The sequence below is a fragment of the Elgaria multicarinata genome, chromosome 10, assembly GCF_023053635.1.
Source record: "Elgaria multicarinata webbii isolate HBS135686 ecotype San Diego chromosome 10, rElgMul1.1.pri, whole genome shotgun sequence".
In the NCBI taxonomy this organism is placed as follows: domain Eukaryota; kingdom Metazoa; phylum Chordata; class Lepidosauria; order Squamata; family Anguidae; genus Elgaria; species Elgaria multicarinata.
In genome coordinates, this window is record NC_086180.1 from 14,946,962 (window position 1) to 14,962,946 (window position 15,985).

Here is a 15,985-nt window from a genome sequence, read left to right on the forward strand (position 1 = left end):
TGAGGGAAGATGTAGGCCAAATCATTCGCAGGGCTACAAGTGGTCCAGCCAGGTGTAAGCACACAGACGGCCTCATCTCGCAGAGTCTCTACCTCTCTTTACCTAGGTGCCTCTTGGGTAACAACCATAACAACAACAGTACATTATTTACGAGGCCTCTTTCTCAGAAAAAAGACTCCAGGCGTCTTACAAAAAGGATTAAAACAAACACAAATGCAAATCAACACAATTACAGTAGACCAACAGACAGGCAGGTGAATACTTTCTACAGTCCCTTGCGCTGTATCACAGCCCCAAACACAGCTTTTTCCCAGCCTGCATAGCTGGGAGAACCTTCAACCATCTAATTCTTCTCTGTCAGGGACCAGCCGAAGCCCCAGAGGATGTCGTTGTTAGGGACGGGACGACCCAAGCTACCCAAGCTACAACCAAACAACCAGACCCGCCATTCCAGCAAAGCAGGCCTCTCCAGGAGAGGCCCACCTGCGCAGCTCTCTCCATATCTACACAGAAGACAGTTCCATTGAGCTCAATGGGACTCTGTGTCAGGTAACTGTGTATAGGAGTGCAGCCTTAAAGTCCCCCTTAGATGAAAACTCCTCACAAGGGCAGTCACTTTGAGAAGGATCTGATTTAGTGCTCTGCAAGGCAAACCAAACTCTGATGTCAAGGAGACAAACTTCCAATAAAAAAAGAAGACATTTACAATGCAATATTATACAGGTCTACTCAGAATAAAGTGCCATTGAGGTTAATGAGACTTACTCCCAGGTAAGTGAGTATAATTGGCTGTTAAACTGCAGCACACTTCCTTGGCAGGAATTCCTATTGAATGCCACCTGACATTAATTTATTTATTTGTAACATTTATTCACTGCCTTATTTGCTGTGGGGACTGAAACTCAGAGTAGAGTAACTGTCCCACTGAAATAGGGCCACCAGCCTCCACTGATTCTTTGCTAGTTTAAAAAGCCATTAGCTTACTCCCAAGTAAACATGCCAAGGTTCGGGATGTATTGGGAGACCATATGAAAAGGAGGACAGGGCTCTTGTATCTTCAACAGTTGTCTAGAAACGGGAATTTCAGCAGGTGTCATTTGTATGCAGGCAGCACCTGCTGAAATTCCCTCTTTATCACAACAGTTAAAGCTGTAGGACCCCTGCCCTCTTTTGTATCTGGTCAAGAAGGCAGGGTTCCTGCAGATTTAACTGTTGTGATGAAGAGGGAATTTCACCAGGTGCTGCATGCATACAAATGACACCTGCTGAAATTCTCTTTACAATCCAACTGTTAAAGATACAGGAACCCTGTCCTCCTTTTCATAGGGTCACCCTAGGGATTATTATTATTATTATTATTATTTATTTATATAGCACCATCAATGTACATGGTGCTGTACAGATAACACAGTAAATAGCAAGACCCTGCCGCATAGGCTTACAATCTAATAAGTTGTAGTAAACAATAAAGAGGGAAGGAGAATGCAAACAGGCACAGGGAAGTGTAAACAGGCACCGGGTAGGGAGAAGCTAACAGTATAGAGTCAGAACAAACTCAATATTTGAAGGCTATAGGGAAAAGAAAAGTTTTTAGCTGAGTTTTAAAAGCAGTGATTGAGTTTGTAGTTCTCAAGTGTTCTGGAAGAGCGTTCCAGGCGTAAGGGGCAGCAGAAGAAAAAGGACGAAGCCGAGTAAGGGAAGTGGAGGTCCTAGGGCAGGCGAGAAGCATGGCATCAGAGGAGCGGAGAGCACGAGCGGGGCGATAGTGTGAGATGAGAGAGAAGAGATAGGCAGGAGCTAGACCGTGAAGAGCTTTGAAGGTCAGCAGGAGAAGTTTATATTGGATTCTGGAGTGAATTGGAAGCCAATGAAGAGATTTCAGAAGTGGAGTGACATGGTCAGAGCGGCGGGCCAAGAAGATGATCTTAGCGGCAGAGTGGTGGACAGAGACCAGCGGACTGATGTGAGACGAAGGAAGGCCAGAGAGAAGAAGGTTGCAGTAGTCCAACCAATTCCATGGGACTTAACTTAATTGAAGGACATGTAATTGGGAGCATCGCAGGTGGCCTTCCTTGACTTGAAAGAAAGCAGCAGGACAGGTTGTTATTTCGGATAAGGAGGTTTCCCTGAAGCCTTCATAAGGGGCCTGGCAGCCCCCCAAAAAGGAGGGGCATTGCCTGTGACCTGGAACAAGCTGCCGATGCCACCTTTTTGATGATCTAAAGGCCCCCGAGTGGAGTGTAACTGTCAACGCAAAGAGCAGATGCAAAGGTAAGGTGCTTGGCAAATCCCAAATTTCTGTCCATTCTTGGTGGAATTCAGAGGGTCCCGAAGAAAGGAGGAGCTAATACAAAGGCAGATTTTTGTAGAGACCCTTGGATCACTTCAGGAAGGCCGTACAGAAATACAATAAGGGTGCAATCTTGCGGATGTTTAGACAGAAAAACGTCCTACAACTTCCAACATTCTCCAGCCAGCATGGAGGTGTGATTACAACAACAACAGCATAAATTTGAACTGGTCCGTCCAGTTCCATCTCTACACATGCCATGAGATCAGAAACACGTTTAGAATACCTCCCTCGCAAGTGTTCTTAGGACTGTAGTCTTACATTCCTAGCCTAAAGATATTTACTTGGAAATAAGTGCCACCGATTTAAATTGTAATTATTTTCAAGTCCTTGGCCCCAATCCAGGGAAAGTTAATCACCCATAACCCCTCCCCTTTCTATGCACACTTACTTGGATTCAGTGAGACTTCCCATTCATAGTATAGGGCTGAAATCCTCAGTAAGAAACCACTAAATTCAGTCCTCATTCATTTCTCCAGGACTTACGAGGGGAGGGGTGGGGTGGGCTAACTTTCTTTGGATGGGGTCTGGAGACTTTGCATCTAGGGTCAGACTCTCTCCGTCTTGCAACTAGACACACAATGTTTACATAGGGATCCAGACTTGGTCATACTTACCCACTGAAATCAATGGGACTAAAGATAGATCCCCATGGGTCTACTCTAAATAGGACTTCTATTTAAAAAGTGGGAGATTTGTGAGTTGACCCAGGTGCTTTGCTGCAGAAGTTTAACCACTGGCACCTCCAGTTAAAGGCTTGCTGGAAATATGTCTGGGAAAGTTTCTAGGGTGACCATATGGAAAGGAGGACAGGGCTCCTGTTTCTTTCACAGTTGTCTAGAAAAGGGAATTTCAGCAGGTGTCATTTGTATGCATGCAGCACCTGGTGAAATTCCCTCTTCATCACAACATTTAAAGCTGCAGGAGCCCTGCCCTCTTGACCAGATACAAAAGAGGGCAGGGCTCCTGCAGCTTTAACTGTTGTGATGAAGAGGGGATTTCAGCAGGAGCTGCATGCGTCTTCTTAAGATGCTGTTTAATAATGTGCTGCTTTTGATAATGTATTAGTTTTAAATGTTTTAATTATATGTATTTTATGGCATTTGCATTTATGTTGTACCCCGCCTTGATCTGGAGGGAGAGGCGGATAACAAATAAATTATTATTATTATTATTATTATTATTATTATTATTCATACAAATGACACCTGCTGAAATTTCCTTTTCTAGACAACTGTGAAAGATGCCAGACCCCTGTCCTCCTTTCAGACTTTAAAGCCTCCCCCACTCCACACTATCTGACTAGATACAGACCAGCAAAAGAAGGCAGCTTCATATGCCAAGAGGTCCCTTTGAGAAATTATTCCCCTCTAGTGTAGAAATGCTTCCTGGACATAGGCAACTGTATGTGCACCTTAATTCAGAACAGCCGGGTGGGATAACGTTTTAGCCCCAGTCTTTTTCCTAGAAGTAGCAGTCTCACAAATTAAAACAACCTTCCTCTCCCACAAGCTATATATAGTCAATGAAATGCACAAAAGCACTATGTAAACAGAATATATTTGCTGCATATTGTATTGCATTTCTTAATTTTGTGTTCTCCTAGTGCAAAGCATCAATGAGCTAAAGTCCTGTTCCTGTTTGCCTAGGTTTCTTCTCCTTTGGAAATACACACAACATTGTAATCCTATTACATAGTTAATTGGGAGGGAGCCCAGTGAACTAACGTACTTCTAAGTAAACTTCTTAAGTCAATGCACTCTTGGGTTGCAATCCTATACACACTTACCTGATAGCAAGTCCCATTGAACATTGTGGGACTTACTTCTGAGTAGATTTGCACAGGATTGCACTGTAACCTGTGTGTGTGTGTGAGCCCCGTTGAATTCTGTGGTACTTGTGGGTCCCTGGTCGGCAGCTGGTTGGCCACTGTGTGAACAGTGATGGTCTGATCACATAAAAGGAGAACATGGCTCCTCTTATGTCCTTACCTGTTTGTGAGCATTGCACTGTTAACATGGGCCCAATGCAAAAGGCACAAACCATCGGGAAGTTCTCTAGCATGAGCCCCATTGAAATAAATGAGAGCCGGGCAAATGTTGCAAGTAAGTTTTCAGAGGGAAGGATAGAGACTAAGATAGCGATACTTAGCGATATAAAATAACCAGTCGCCCATGACAAAATGAACAATGGTAGTAGACCATTCCTAAAAACAGGGCACAATCTACCAGGCGGTTAGAATCATAGAATCATAGAATCGTAGAGTTGGAAGGGGCCTATAAGGCCATCGAGTCCAACCCCTGCTCAATGCAGGAATCCAGAGGAGATCTCATTGAAATGAACGAGGAGGTCCCAAGACCAGGGCAACGCTCTCAGGCGACTCCCATTCATTTCAATGGAGGGCATCGAAGGACTTCCCAGTCATCCTTGCCAAAGTCCATCCCTCCCACATCTTCCCAGTTCTAAGAGGCGACTTCCGCTGCTGCTGCTGCTCCCCCTCCCCTGCTCCTCGCCTTTTCCTTGATGGGAAATCCACCGGGCTTCACTGTGGCTGGGATCGGGCCTTTCTTTTATTTCCAAGCCCGCCCTCTTCCCCCCCCCCATCTTTTAAGCTCTGCCTCAATGGCACTTTTTCTTTCTTTCTTTTTTCCTTTCTTTTTTTCTTCTTTCTGTTTGGATGGCTATGTGGGGGGGGGGGGGACTCTACCGGAGACGGAGGGCTGCGCCAAGAGGGAGGGGGCAAACTGTGCGTGAAGATCAGTGGAGGCTGGTGGCTCCTCTGTCAATGGGGCAGGGAATCCGCGTTGACTTTCAGCCAGAACCAGTCGAGGACTGGGCGGAATGGAAATGCAGTGAACCAACCGACCAAGGCGCTCTCCAAAGTTCTGAAACGCCTCCCGCAAACGGGTCCCGCGCCTGGGGTCGCCCCTTGGGAGTTCTGCCTGAAGAAGCCCAGAGCGGATTCCCGGCCCCACTGACCTCGGAGCCAGCAGCTTCCCCTGGGGGGGGGTGAGGGAGACCCACGCCTCCTCCCGCCGCCAGCCCTGAGGAGGGAAGGCGAGGCCGGCGGGGAGAGGCGCAGCCGGCCGAGCCCAGGAAGGAGTTAAACGCGCGGGGAGGTGGGGCCGCCACGCGTCATTGGGCCGATTATGTGCCGCAAACAAAAACGGTGCGCCTGGGTGCCCGACAGCCACTGCACCGGGTCCCCCCGCGCGAGCCTGCCTCGCTCCGCCGCCAGCTCTTTCGCACCGCGCCGGCGAGAGGGGCGAAGGCGGATCGCCGCCCGCCCCACGGCCATGGGAAGCCCGCAGATACAATAGACCCGGGCGCTCCCCCTCTCCCCGCCTCCCCCCCGCCCCCCAAAAAAGAACAAGGGGACCTCAGCTCGCCTCCTCCTCCTCCTCTCTTTTTTCTTCTTCTTCTTCCACTTTCTGGGCAGGGGGACTCTTCATTTCGGGGGTGTTTTTGGGGTTTTGTTTTTTTTTGCTTTCCAGCCTGCCCCACGCCCCACGCCCCACATCCCCTGCTGTCTTTAGGATTATAATCCTGACCTTGTTCCTGGTAAGTAACGCTGCATGCATCCGACGAGAGCGAAAGAACTGTGTTTTTTTAGGATGATGTCTCCCTCTTTCCTTTCCATCACCCCCTTCTTTGGGGGTTTTATTTCTTGGCAACCCCCCCCCCCCAAAAAAGAGGGGGAGAGCAGGATGAAAGGGAGGTGATGCCACGCCAGGCGGATCAATACAAAGAAGGGGGGAACAGAGTGTCGATGTTTAACGCGCTCCCCCCCTATATATATGTATATTGGTGAACGAGATAATTTGACATGTTTGTTTGCGTCTGTTTGGGTTTTTCTTTTCTTCTGTTTATAATCCAAAAACAGAAAAAGAACAGGAGGGGGGGGGGAGCTCGGACCGCAGGCAGAGGCAGAGCGAATAAATTGCTGCCGGTCCTTTTGGGGGGTGTTTTGAGGCTCGCGGGAGATTTTAGAGAGGAAACGAGAAGGCGAAAGCCAGAACGGTTTTGATCCTTCTGTCGGTCTGCCTGCCTGTCTTTCTTTTGAGTCCTTCGGCTTCGTGTTGCGTCCCCTGCTTTCTTTCCTTGGAGGACGAGAGCCTTGTATTGTGAGCCAGAATTGCATTTTAATGATCGTGTCCCCGCTGCTGCCCGTTGTAAGGCGACGACCTCCTGCACTATTCTTTTTTTTTTACCTCCCCCCCCCTTTTTTTAAGGAATCCTGTACAAAAAAAGTGGGGGGAGGTGGGCGCCTGTGTAATAAAATGATTCATACACAAGCGCGCGGAGGGGGGGCAAATCTCATCTCGATGAAAACAGACTCAAAATGCTCAGATCTATTCCGCTGATGGGTTTTAATTTCCCTTAAATTTTAATTTAAGCTTTCTTATCGTTGAGCCCCAAAAGAGCCAAACAAAAAAACATTTTCTTTTAAAAAAAAAAAAAAAATTTTTTTTAAATGTTACTCAGAAAAGTGATCTCTCAGCCAGATAAATTCATAGCTGAACTTGGCACCGGCAGAGAACAACTTCCCCCTACCCACTTCGGAAACCTGTAAATATGAGATAGGCTTTATGTGTGTCTTGAGGGGTGGAGTGAGGGTAATCTCATTTTCATTGCAATTGTGTGTGGCTGGTTTATTTTTATTTTATTTTATTTAAAAAAATCATTCCCATTGATATGCCTGTCTGGATAATAAATCACCAGATGGCAACTAGAGAGACATCAGAACACGATGTTGTTTAATAATCACCCTTTTCCGGCAATTTATTCGAATCTGCTGTTTGCTGCTGCTTCTTTCTCTTCTCCCCACAATGCCTGTTTGCAAAGGAATAAATTTGCCGGACGCTCACCCAGCGCCTTGGCGAGCCTCAGCCGCGGGATAAAGCCCTTCTTCCCCTGAGAAAGGGGCTCTGAACGCAGCAAAAGTTTTGTTCCCAAGAGCCGCGTTTTGCGCTCCGCGTGGCGAGAGATTCGAACCGACCTTTTCTCCCCCTGCGTAGCCACGATCCAGCGGGAAGGTGTCCTGCTCTGGAAGGGCAACTCTCCTCCCTTTCGAAGGAGCCTTGCGCAGGAGACCTGTCCGCGTGGCCCTCCCTAGCTCGGCTGATTACAACGGATTCCTTTCCCGGGATCGAGCCGTCCTTTCCATTGGGAGGAGAAAAATAATAATTCAGGGCAGATTTGGGGACGTTGGTAGATTCTCAGTTCTCTGCCCAGTCTTTACTTATGTATTTATGTACTGAGTAATAAATAAAGATTGAATATACAAGTGTCCCCAAATAAAATAAATTCAGCTTTGTCTGTCTGTTTGTTTGTTTGTTCATTTAAGAATAAATAAACAAACCCGAACTTATTTGATTTCCAGAATGGGGTTCGAAGCTGAGCCCTCGATGCCAGGACGCTCAATTTCTTAGGCATCAACCTCGGTCGTCAAGGTCTCTCGGGTTAGACAGTTCAGCAGCCGCCCGCTGGACTGGGCTGTATCCCCGTGGAGAACAAGGGGCCTGGGTCTTCTCCCGCCTCCCATAAATAAGCGTGTCGCGGTAAGAAATAATTACCTCTGCTCGGTGCTTTTAATTAAAGTCTCCGAGGGAAAGTGCTGGATTATGGTAATGAGCAGACATACGTTCCCTCTTGTAGACTCCGGCGAAAGGTTGGCTGACATCGAATCAGCGGCGCTGACAAGGGCGCTCCAAACCCATGTGCTCTGGCGGTCCCGTCACAAGCCCGGCTTTTGGGGGCGGGGGGGGGAGGGCGAGAGAGGAAATCGTGGCTCTTTCCAAGAGCTATCAGAAGGAGACGCGGACACCTACGGTGGGAGGGAGGGAGAGAGAGGGGGGCAGGGCTCGCCTGTGCGTGTGTGTGTGGGGGGGTGCCCCTGAAGTCAGCCGCACCCTTAAACGCCACGGATTTGGAATCCATCCACCTGAAACAAGGTTAGGGCTGAAGGATTGGTTTGGTTGGGGGGGGGGCTATCAGCACCTCTCCCTCTCTCTCTCTGTGTAGCTGTTTAATTCCATCTCTTCTGCCTGCTTTCCTTTTCTACTTTTGCTTAAAAAAAATTACACCCAGTTCATTCTTTCTGTTTGGTTTTGGGGGTATTTATTTTACTTTTTTTGCAACTTGTGTTTAAATTAAGGAGATGTTAGTTTAGGGCTTGAAGTGGATGGTATAAGGCTTCAGCCTTTGGAGTGGTGGTGGTGATGATGATGATGATGATGATGATGATGATGATGATGATGATGATGGCGATGCTTTGGCACTGATTTCTGTTGGTTTGAATGACAGCACAGGTCCATCCCAGAAGCCCCACTGTGTTCAACGGGCCTTGATTCCAGTAAGTGCGCGCAAGTTCGTGGGCTTAAGCATGTGCTGAAATCCCTCCGATTAAAATCAATGGGGCATCGCAGTGCTTCGCTTTGAGTCAGTGGTATTATTGTTGTTGTTAAATATGAAGTTCCTGATGGAAGGGGAAGGCGCAAAGGATAACAAGCTGTAGTCCAGTCTGTATCCTTGGCCCTGGCCATAAGGGCGTCGGCGAACAAGTTCGGGATCCGAAGGGGATCCGGTCCAAACGCTGCCTTTCTCAGCGACCGCGGAGGGCGACCCTGCCAGTGGTTCATCCGTGACTCAGGTCTCCTTCCTTCTCCTTCTCCCTCGTTTCCAGTGATGGAGGACACCGGGGTGCACAGGGGGATATGGGACGGAGACGCCAAAGCGGTCCAGCAGTGTCTGACGGACATTTTCACCAGCGTTTACACCACCTGCGACATCCCGGAAAACGCCATCTTCGGCCCCTGCGTGCTCAGCCATACCTCGCTCTACGACAGCATCGCCTTCGTCGCCCTCAAGTCCACGGACAAGAGAACCGTCCCTTACATATTCCGGGTAAGGGCGGCGTGGGGGGTGGCGAGGGGGGAGCTTTCCCACTTGTCGGGTCTTCTCCCTGCGAGGCTAAAAAGCGCCCGGATCCACAAGCCCCAGGAGCCTTGGATTTAGGGCAGCGACTACTACAACCGATCCTGAACGCATTTCCAAGTCAGGGGGATTGATGAGATCGCAGATCTGCGTCCCATTTTGATACTAGACACCGTAATTCGGGAGTGAATCCGATTGCAATTAAGGGAGGGTGGGGGTTAACTGGAGCACCCTTATTCTACATTTCTAAAGTAGAGGTTTGATTGAAACTAGCAAGTCACTTGCGAGCAATGGTGTTTGAGGCTGAAGGTGAATGTGTGAAGTGAATAATGTGGGTCCCGCCTGCCGGTCGGTTTAGGATTTTGTCTTAATTGGGTTTGGGGTCAGGAACTGTATGCTTTCCTTAGGAGCCTGGAGGGGAGGATTATTTTGATTTAAATCCTAGGTTATTTTAGCAAGCATCGGGGACTGAATGGGAAATATTGACTGTGAAAATATTGAAATAGGTGGATGTATTGCAGATTAAATAGACTGTTTCCATTCAACTCCAAACATCTTGCTTAGTCCTTTCAGGCTCTTGGGAGGATGGGGGAGGGGGAGGGGGAGGTAGAGGCTGGGGTCGAATCCTGCTGGCTTCTGGTCCATGCGCCACCTGCCATTTCAGAGTTCAAAGAAAAGGATCTGCAGGATTACTAAAACCCCGGGGACTTGGTCTCCATCAGCTGCTCCTTCGTACACACACATACAGTTCCTCGGGAAATTAAGTGAAAACCAACTGGATCCAACATCTCAGTTAATCTGAACGGCGTGTATTTAAGCCTATTTCGAGGCGCGACATTCTTAGAAGCAGAGTGTTTGCAGAAATGAATGTGACTCCAGTCCAAGTAAATTGTGAATTGTATTGGCTTCAGGATGATATATAGCCTCCACCCCATCCCCCATTTTAAGAAGAAAGATCTCCGGAAACGCTGCTTAGGATTTGTGTGTAAACGGGTCGAATGCTCAAGTTTTGCGTATGGTAACCGGGCTGCTTTAAGCCTTATTGCCGAGATTTCAGCTTCTTCAGTAATTAAAGAAATAAACGCGCACGCCTAAACTAGGATTTAGACGAATCTCTCTCTCTCTCTCTCTTGATGTTGTCATGCGATATTTCGAAGGGTGGTTGGCGAGCGCTGGGGACTTTGCCCACTTTAAAATCAGCTCGCCCATTAAGATTCAAACGAAAAGCCTTCGTTTTGAAAGGGCTCGCTGGCTTGGGTCCCTTTTTATCATCTCCATCGCGTAAAACTGCTGCAGGCTTAATGTTGGTTTCGCGAAGAAATATTTGCGAATCAAGTATAAAAGAGGGGAAACATCAACGCCTTAGTTTCCTGGGTAAAAATACAGCCAGTTCCCCCACCCCCACCCCCGTTGTCTTCCATTTTCATCTTGTAAGCTTGGCTTATCCCCGGACCTCCTCCGAGGCCTCCTGACACCACCAAACGCATCTAACCAAAGGATGCTCATTGCTGAAATCTTGCCTAGCCTGGGCCGGAGAACCCGGGAAGGAGTCACGTAGGGCGAGTCTAGGCGTGTTTACTTGGAAGTAAGCCCCACTGTGCGCAAAGGCACTTACTCCCAGGAAAGTGCGCGTAGGATTCCAGCCTCAAGCTAAACTCAAAGGGCCTTACTTCGGAGTGTGCCTGGGTTGGGGCTGTGCGTCTTTTAGGTAGCCCAGGTTGCAACCACGTTCCTAAGGGAGGCAAGCGGGCGGGGTGGGTGCGTGGGACTCCCGTTCGATGACATGGACCAGGAGGGATTGTAGCCTCCGCCTCCGTTTTTAACCATCCTTCTCGTGAAAACCTGCTTGGTCTCTCCAGGGTTTTTCTGGATCTCCGGAGCTCCGCGTCTGTCGGGATTTTGGCGAGCCTGCTGCGCGGAGCGGAGCGCGTGTCTGCTCCTCTTTTAATCCCCTCGCCGGCTGTTCTTCGCTTTCAGGTGGACACCTCGGCTGCTAACGGCTCCTCCGAAGGCTTGATGTGGTTGCGCCTCGTCCAGTCCGCCCGAGACAAAGAGGAACAGAACCTCGAAGCCTACATCAAAAATGGACAGTTGTTTTATCGCTCCCTCCGACGGATTGCCAAAGATGAGGAATTACTGGTTTGGTACGGGAAAGAACTGACCGAATTGCTGCTGCTGAGCACCGCCAGGTCCCACAGTAAAATGAATGGTAGGTGAAAGGCTTATTCCGTCCGGGTGTACTTCCACACGGCGGGGATTCATGAGACGTACTTCGAACTGGGAACTCAAAACAGCTCTAAAGTTAAAAGGGGGCTGGTTTGTATGCGAAAGAGGCGCCCCAGACAGGCGGGAACACGACTAGGTTGAGCCAATTTAGCAGGGGCAAAGTGTGAGTTTCATTTCACCAGTCTGGAAACGCCAAATTAGCTGAGAGGCAACGATCTGTTAATATGTCTAAACTGACTGCGTTTAAAAGGAACACGCGAATTCGGAGGAGAGCCCCCAACATTCCGGAGCATGGAATGCTGGAAGGTCTCAAGTAATATTATCAACAGCAGCATCAAATCCTTCTGTTGTTCTGCCCAAAAGAAAGGGAGGGGCAGAGAATGGGCAATCTCATATTCCTCTCCTCTCGGTGTTGATGGTTACAATGGCCTCTGCCCGTTGAAGCTGCAAGCTCCTTGTGCCAGGGACTTCTTTTAGCTTAAGATATTCTTTTGAACACCATATATATATCGATGGTGCTGTATTAAGGCAGAGGGAGGTAGTAGATGATGGACCTGCCAATTTTCAATAGGCAACCTGGCAGCCACTTTGTTACTGGATTCTTTTAATGTTGGAATCCTGCAGCTTGATATGAGTCAGCAAGGCACTTCATAGGTATATTTGCGTTCCATTAACACAATTGTTTATGCCTTAAAACCATTAGGTCCTGAATATGCCGTGCATAAATAAAAATTCGTCTGTGGGTTGCAGGGATTCTATTAACAACAAAAATAGATCCAGACTGAAATCAGCCCATCTCTGTATTAAAACATAGAAAGATCCCATCTATCTCTGTTCCTATTTTGTTGGGTGGAACTAGGGATCCCAGAGAGGTGCTGAGATGGTGGGTGATCCTTTCAACAAGGTGGATGAGCTTCTGTGCCTGTCCCCTTCCCATCACATAAGCACCTGCCTTCAGTAGATCTCCCTTGCTGGACTGAGATAAGTAACAAGAAGAGCCAGTGTGGTGTAGTGGCTAAAGTGTCGGAGGGTTCTAGTCCCCACTCGGCCATGGAAACCCACTGGGTGACTTTGGGCCAGTCACAGACTCTCAGCCCAGCCTACCTCACAGGGTTGTTGTTGTGAGGATAAAATGGAGAGGAGGAGGATTACATATGCCACCTTGGGTTCCTTGGAGGAAGACAAGCAGGATATAAATGAAATAATCAATAAATAATGGCAGGTTGTTGTATTGTTGTAGAGCGTAAAATAAGTTCTATTGAACAATCAGCCAGTAGTGTGTATAAGATTCTTATAAATTAGTCGCTCTTCCCCTCTCCTTAATTACTAAATGGCCTTGATGCGCAGTACAATGCAATGTCTAGTGAGAAGATCCACTGCACTCAAAGGGCATTATTTCCATGTATGTATAGGATAACAGCCAAGGGAGCTAGTGGTAAACTGGCCCCTGGAAACCCAAGATCCATCCCTGCTGAATATGAAGCACACTGTATATATAGCAAGCCAGGATCCGGCAAACCAGCCTACCTTGCAGGGTTGTGAAAAAGCCAAAACAAGCTCTGAGCTCCTCAGACTCTCTACATCACCTGTACATTTTCAGATGTGAATGTAGCTGTATAGCATACTATCAATGAGCTTTCTAACAGAGCAATTGACCATATACACACAAATTCCAAAGACCTTTGAGTCAATCCAACTTTTCATGAGAGGTTTAGATACGATCTTCAGCTGCAATCCTATGGGAGTATGTTCCATTGATTTCCATGGGGCTTACTTCTGAGTAGACATGCTTAAAATTGCTTGACCCAGCTCTCAAAGATACTTCAGAAGATCACCTGTTCCCAACATGGAAGGAACTGGCGTTAGGTTCCTGAGGTTGTAAGAATGGTTCTTAGGAGGTGTTGTTCTTTCCAAAAGGCTACAATTCTGGAAACTGTGTAGATCCCCAAAAGCCTGTCAGGAGCGGTAGATACATTGCCTTTGGTCAACTGTGTATGGGTTTCAGATTGTGGGTAAAATCCAACATAGGTCCTACTTAGAGTAGACCCATTTGAAACAACTGGGACAAGCTAACTTCCATTTCAGTAGGCCTGTTCAGACAACATGATAAGCCATGGTTAGGCCATTAACCCTTTTTGCAGCAAATGGTCAGTGAGCTTGTTCAAACCGTGGACATGTAGCCATCATGCCCGTCGTCTGAACAGGGTCAGAGTTTACTCTACAGTTTCAGGGGGCTGAAGGCTTTTGGCTGTGTTGAGCATTGGGAAATATTTCTCTCAGGCACAAGGGGTCTGTTTGGCAGGTGGGTTTCCTGAGCTACAGACTAACTGGGCTTTTGACGTTCTTGTGCGTCTGTCTTGTTTCCCGCCTCGATCCAGGGTCGCCCCCTTACACGTGTCTGGAGTGCAGCCAGCGCTTCCAGTTCGAGTTTCCCTACGTGGCCCACCTGCGGTTCCGTTGCCCCAAGAGGCTGCACGGGGCAGACAGCAGCCCCGCCGACGACTCTAGCCCAAAGGACAGCAGCGCCAAGGACCGCGAGGCCACTCTGGGGCCTCTTGGGGCCCCCAAGTACCTCAGCAAGCCCAGCGGGGGCCAGCCGCAGATCCACCGCCAGCACTACCACGGCGTGGCTCCGGACAAGACCAGCGGGAGCCACGGAGGTGTGACCAAGCCTTCCACCGACTTCCACAACTTGGCGCGGGAGCTGGAAAACTCGCGCGCCAGCAGCGGCTCTCCCAGCAGCCACCGGGAGCAGCTGGAGGGCAGCCCGGACGCCGCTCCGAGCCACCCCGGCAGCAAAGCCAAGAGGAAATACCCGGCTGGCGGCGGCGGCGGCGGCGAGGCGTTGGTTGACGAGCGGGGCCCGGCGGCCGCGAGGGGGCGTTTGGAGAGGCCGGTGCCTTCCTCGCCCAAGGAGGACCTCGTGTGCACTCCGCAGCAGCAATACAGGCCGGCGGGGAGCTATTTCGGCCTGGAGGACAGCAGCCGCCTCTTCGGGCCTCCGAGCCCAGAGACTGGCGACGCCAAGAGGAGCGCCTTCGTGGAGGTGAAGAAAGCCTCCCGAGGGCTGGACGGAGGCGACGACGACAAAGAGCGCGGCTCCCCCGGCAGCGCGCAAGCCAGCGGCGCGGCCGGGGATAAGCGGTCGCCGCCGCCGCCGCCCCCGCCCCCGCCCCCGTCGCAGCACCTGCTGGGCTCGCGCTCGGGAGGCAGCGCCTTCACCACGGTGCCCTCGTCGCAGCCTTCGAGCGTGGGCAGCCCGGAGGAGCGGAAGAGCGCCTTCTCGCAGCCCGCGCGCTCCACTTTCTCGGCCGCCGCCTCGGCGCACGTGACGCAGCTCGTGCTGGGCCAGAAGCTGAGCGCGCTGGTGGAAGGCGGCTGCCACGCCGGCGCCGAGGGAGGCGCGCGCCTTTACGCGCCGGACCCGCTGGCCGTCAAGTTGCCGGGCGCGCCCGAGCTGAGCGGCGGCGGCGGCGCGGCGGGGGCAGGCGCCGGGGCCGGAGGAGGCGCTGTGGGGGCGGGCGGAGGGGGCGCCGCAGGCGGCGGCGGGGGGCTGCCCAAGCAGAGCCCCTTCCTCTATGCCACCACCTTTTGGCCGAAGAGCTCGGCGGCGGCGGCCGTGGCGGCGGCGGCGGCGGGCCCGCTCCAGCTGCAGCTGCCCTCGGCTCTGACGCTGCTGCCGCCGTCCTTCACGTCGCTCTGCCTGCCGGCGCAGAACTGGTGCGCCAAGTGCAACGCCTCCTTCCGCATGACCTCTGACCTGGTGTACCACATGCGCTCGCACCACAAAAAGGAGTACGCGCTCGAGCCCCTGGTCAAGCGGCGGCGCGAGGAGAAGCTCAAGTGCCCCATTTGCAACGAGTCCTTCCGGGAGCGCCACCACCTCTCCAGGCACATGACCTCGCACAACTGACCAGGCTCGCTTTCATGACTCCCCGCTCCCGCTCCTCCTTCAAGGGATTCTGTAGATGGGAAGAAAAAGTCGGTGAAGCATTTCGGAGCAACCTGGACAAAAGTACAATTCCCCAGAAATTTGGGGGCAGGGGATGCAATTCCAAACTGGTTTAAATGGGTGGTGTAAATGTGCCCAAAGAGTGGGGGAGCAGGCAATGCTGTACACACAGATGCACACACACACCTGTAGGCCTATGTCGCTGTGGTGATACACACTCACAGACACACAAAATGCAAAGCTCCCGTTGTTGCACGGCCTGTAAGAGAGAGGTTGGGGTGATAGAGACTACAAATCAAACATCCCAGAATAGTTCTGCAGTGACCTCCTAAGATTCCATCAGTGCTTCTACAGAATGCTAAAGAAGGCATTAAGTGGTAGTAATTGCAGAGTTTCCTCTTTTGTTTAACTGGATAACTCCAGAATATTCCACAGACCATTCTGGAATACCTTCATCAACTTCAGATAAATGAACAACCAAGAAAAATCACTTCCCCACCCCCACTCCTGAATTAGTTTCT

The 15,985-nt window shown here is 50.2% G+C and overlaps 1 protein-coding gene across 1 annotated transcript; it reads left to right on the forward strand.

Annotated features, from left to right (window-relative positions):
* Nucleotides 1-9,013: 9,013 nt before the first annotated feature.
* Nucleotides 9,014-15,676, forward strand: PRDM8 (PR/SET domain 8). Its single transcript, XM_063135483.1, has 4 exons — nucleotides 9,014-9,256; nucleotides 11,264-11,495; nucleotides 13,891-14,231; nucleotides 14,319-15,676. Exons 1-4 carry the CDS (start codon nucleotides 9,038-9,040, stop codon nucleotides 15,423-15,425), a joined length of 1,899 nt encoding a protein of 632 aa, XP_062991553.1. The 5' UTR covers nucleotides 9,014-9,037; the 3' UTR covers nucleotides 15,426-15,676.
* The last annotated feature ends 309 nt before the right edge of the window (nucleotides 15,677-15,985 follow it).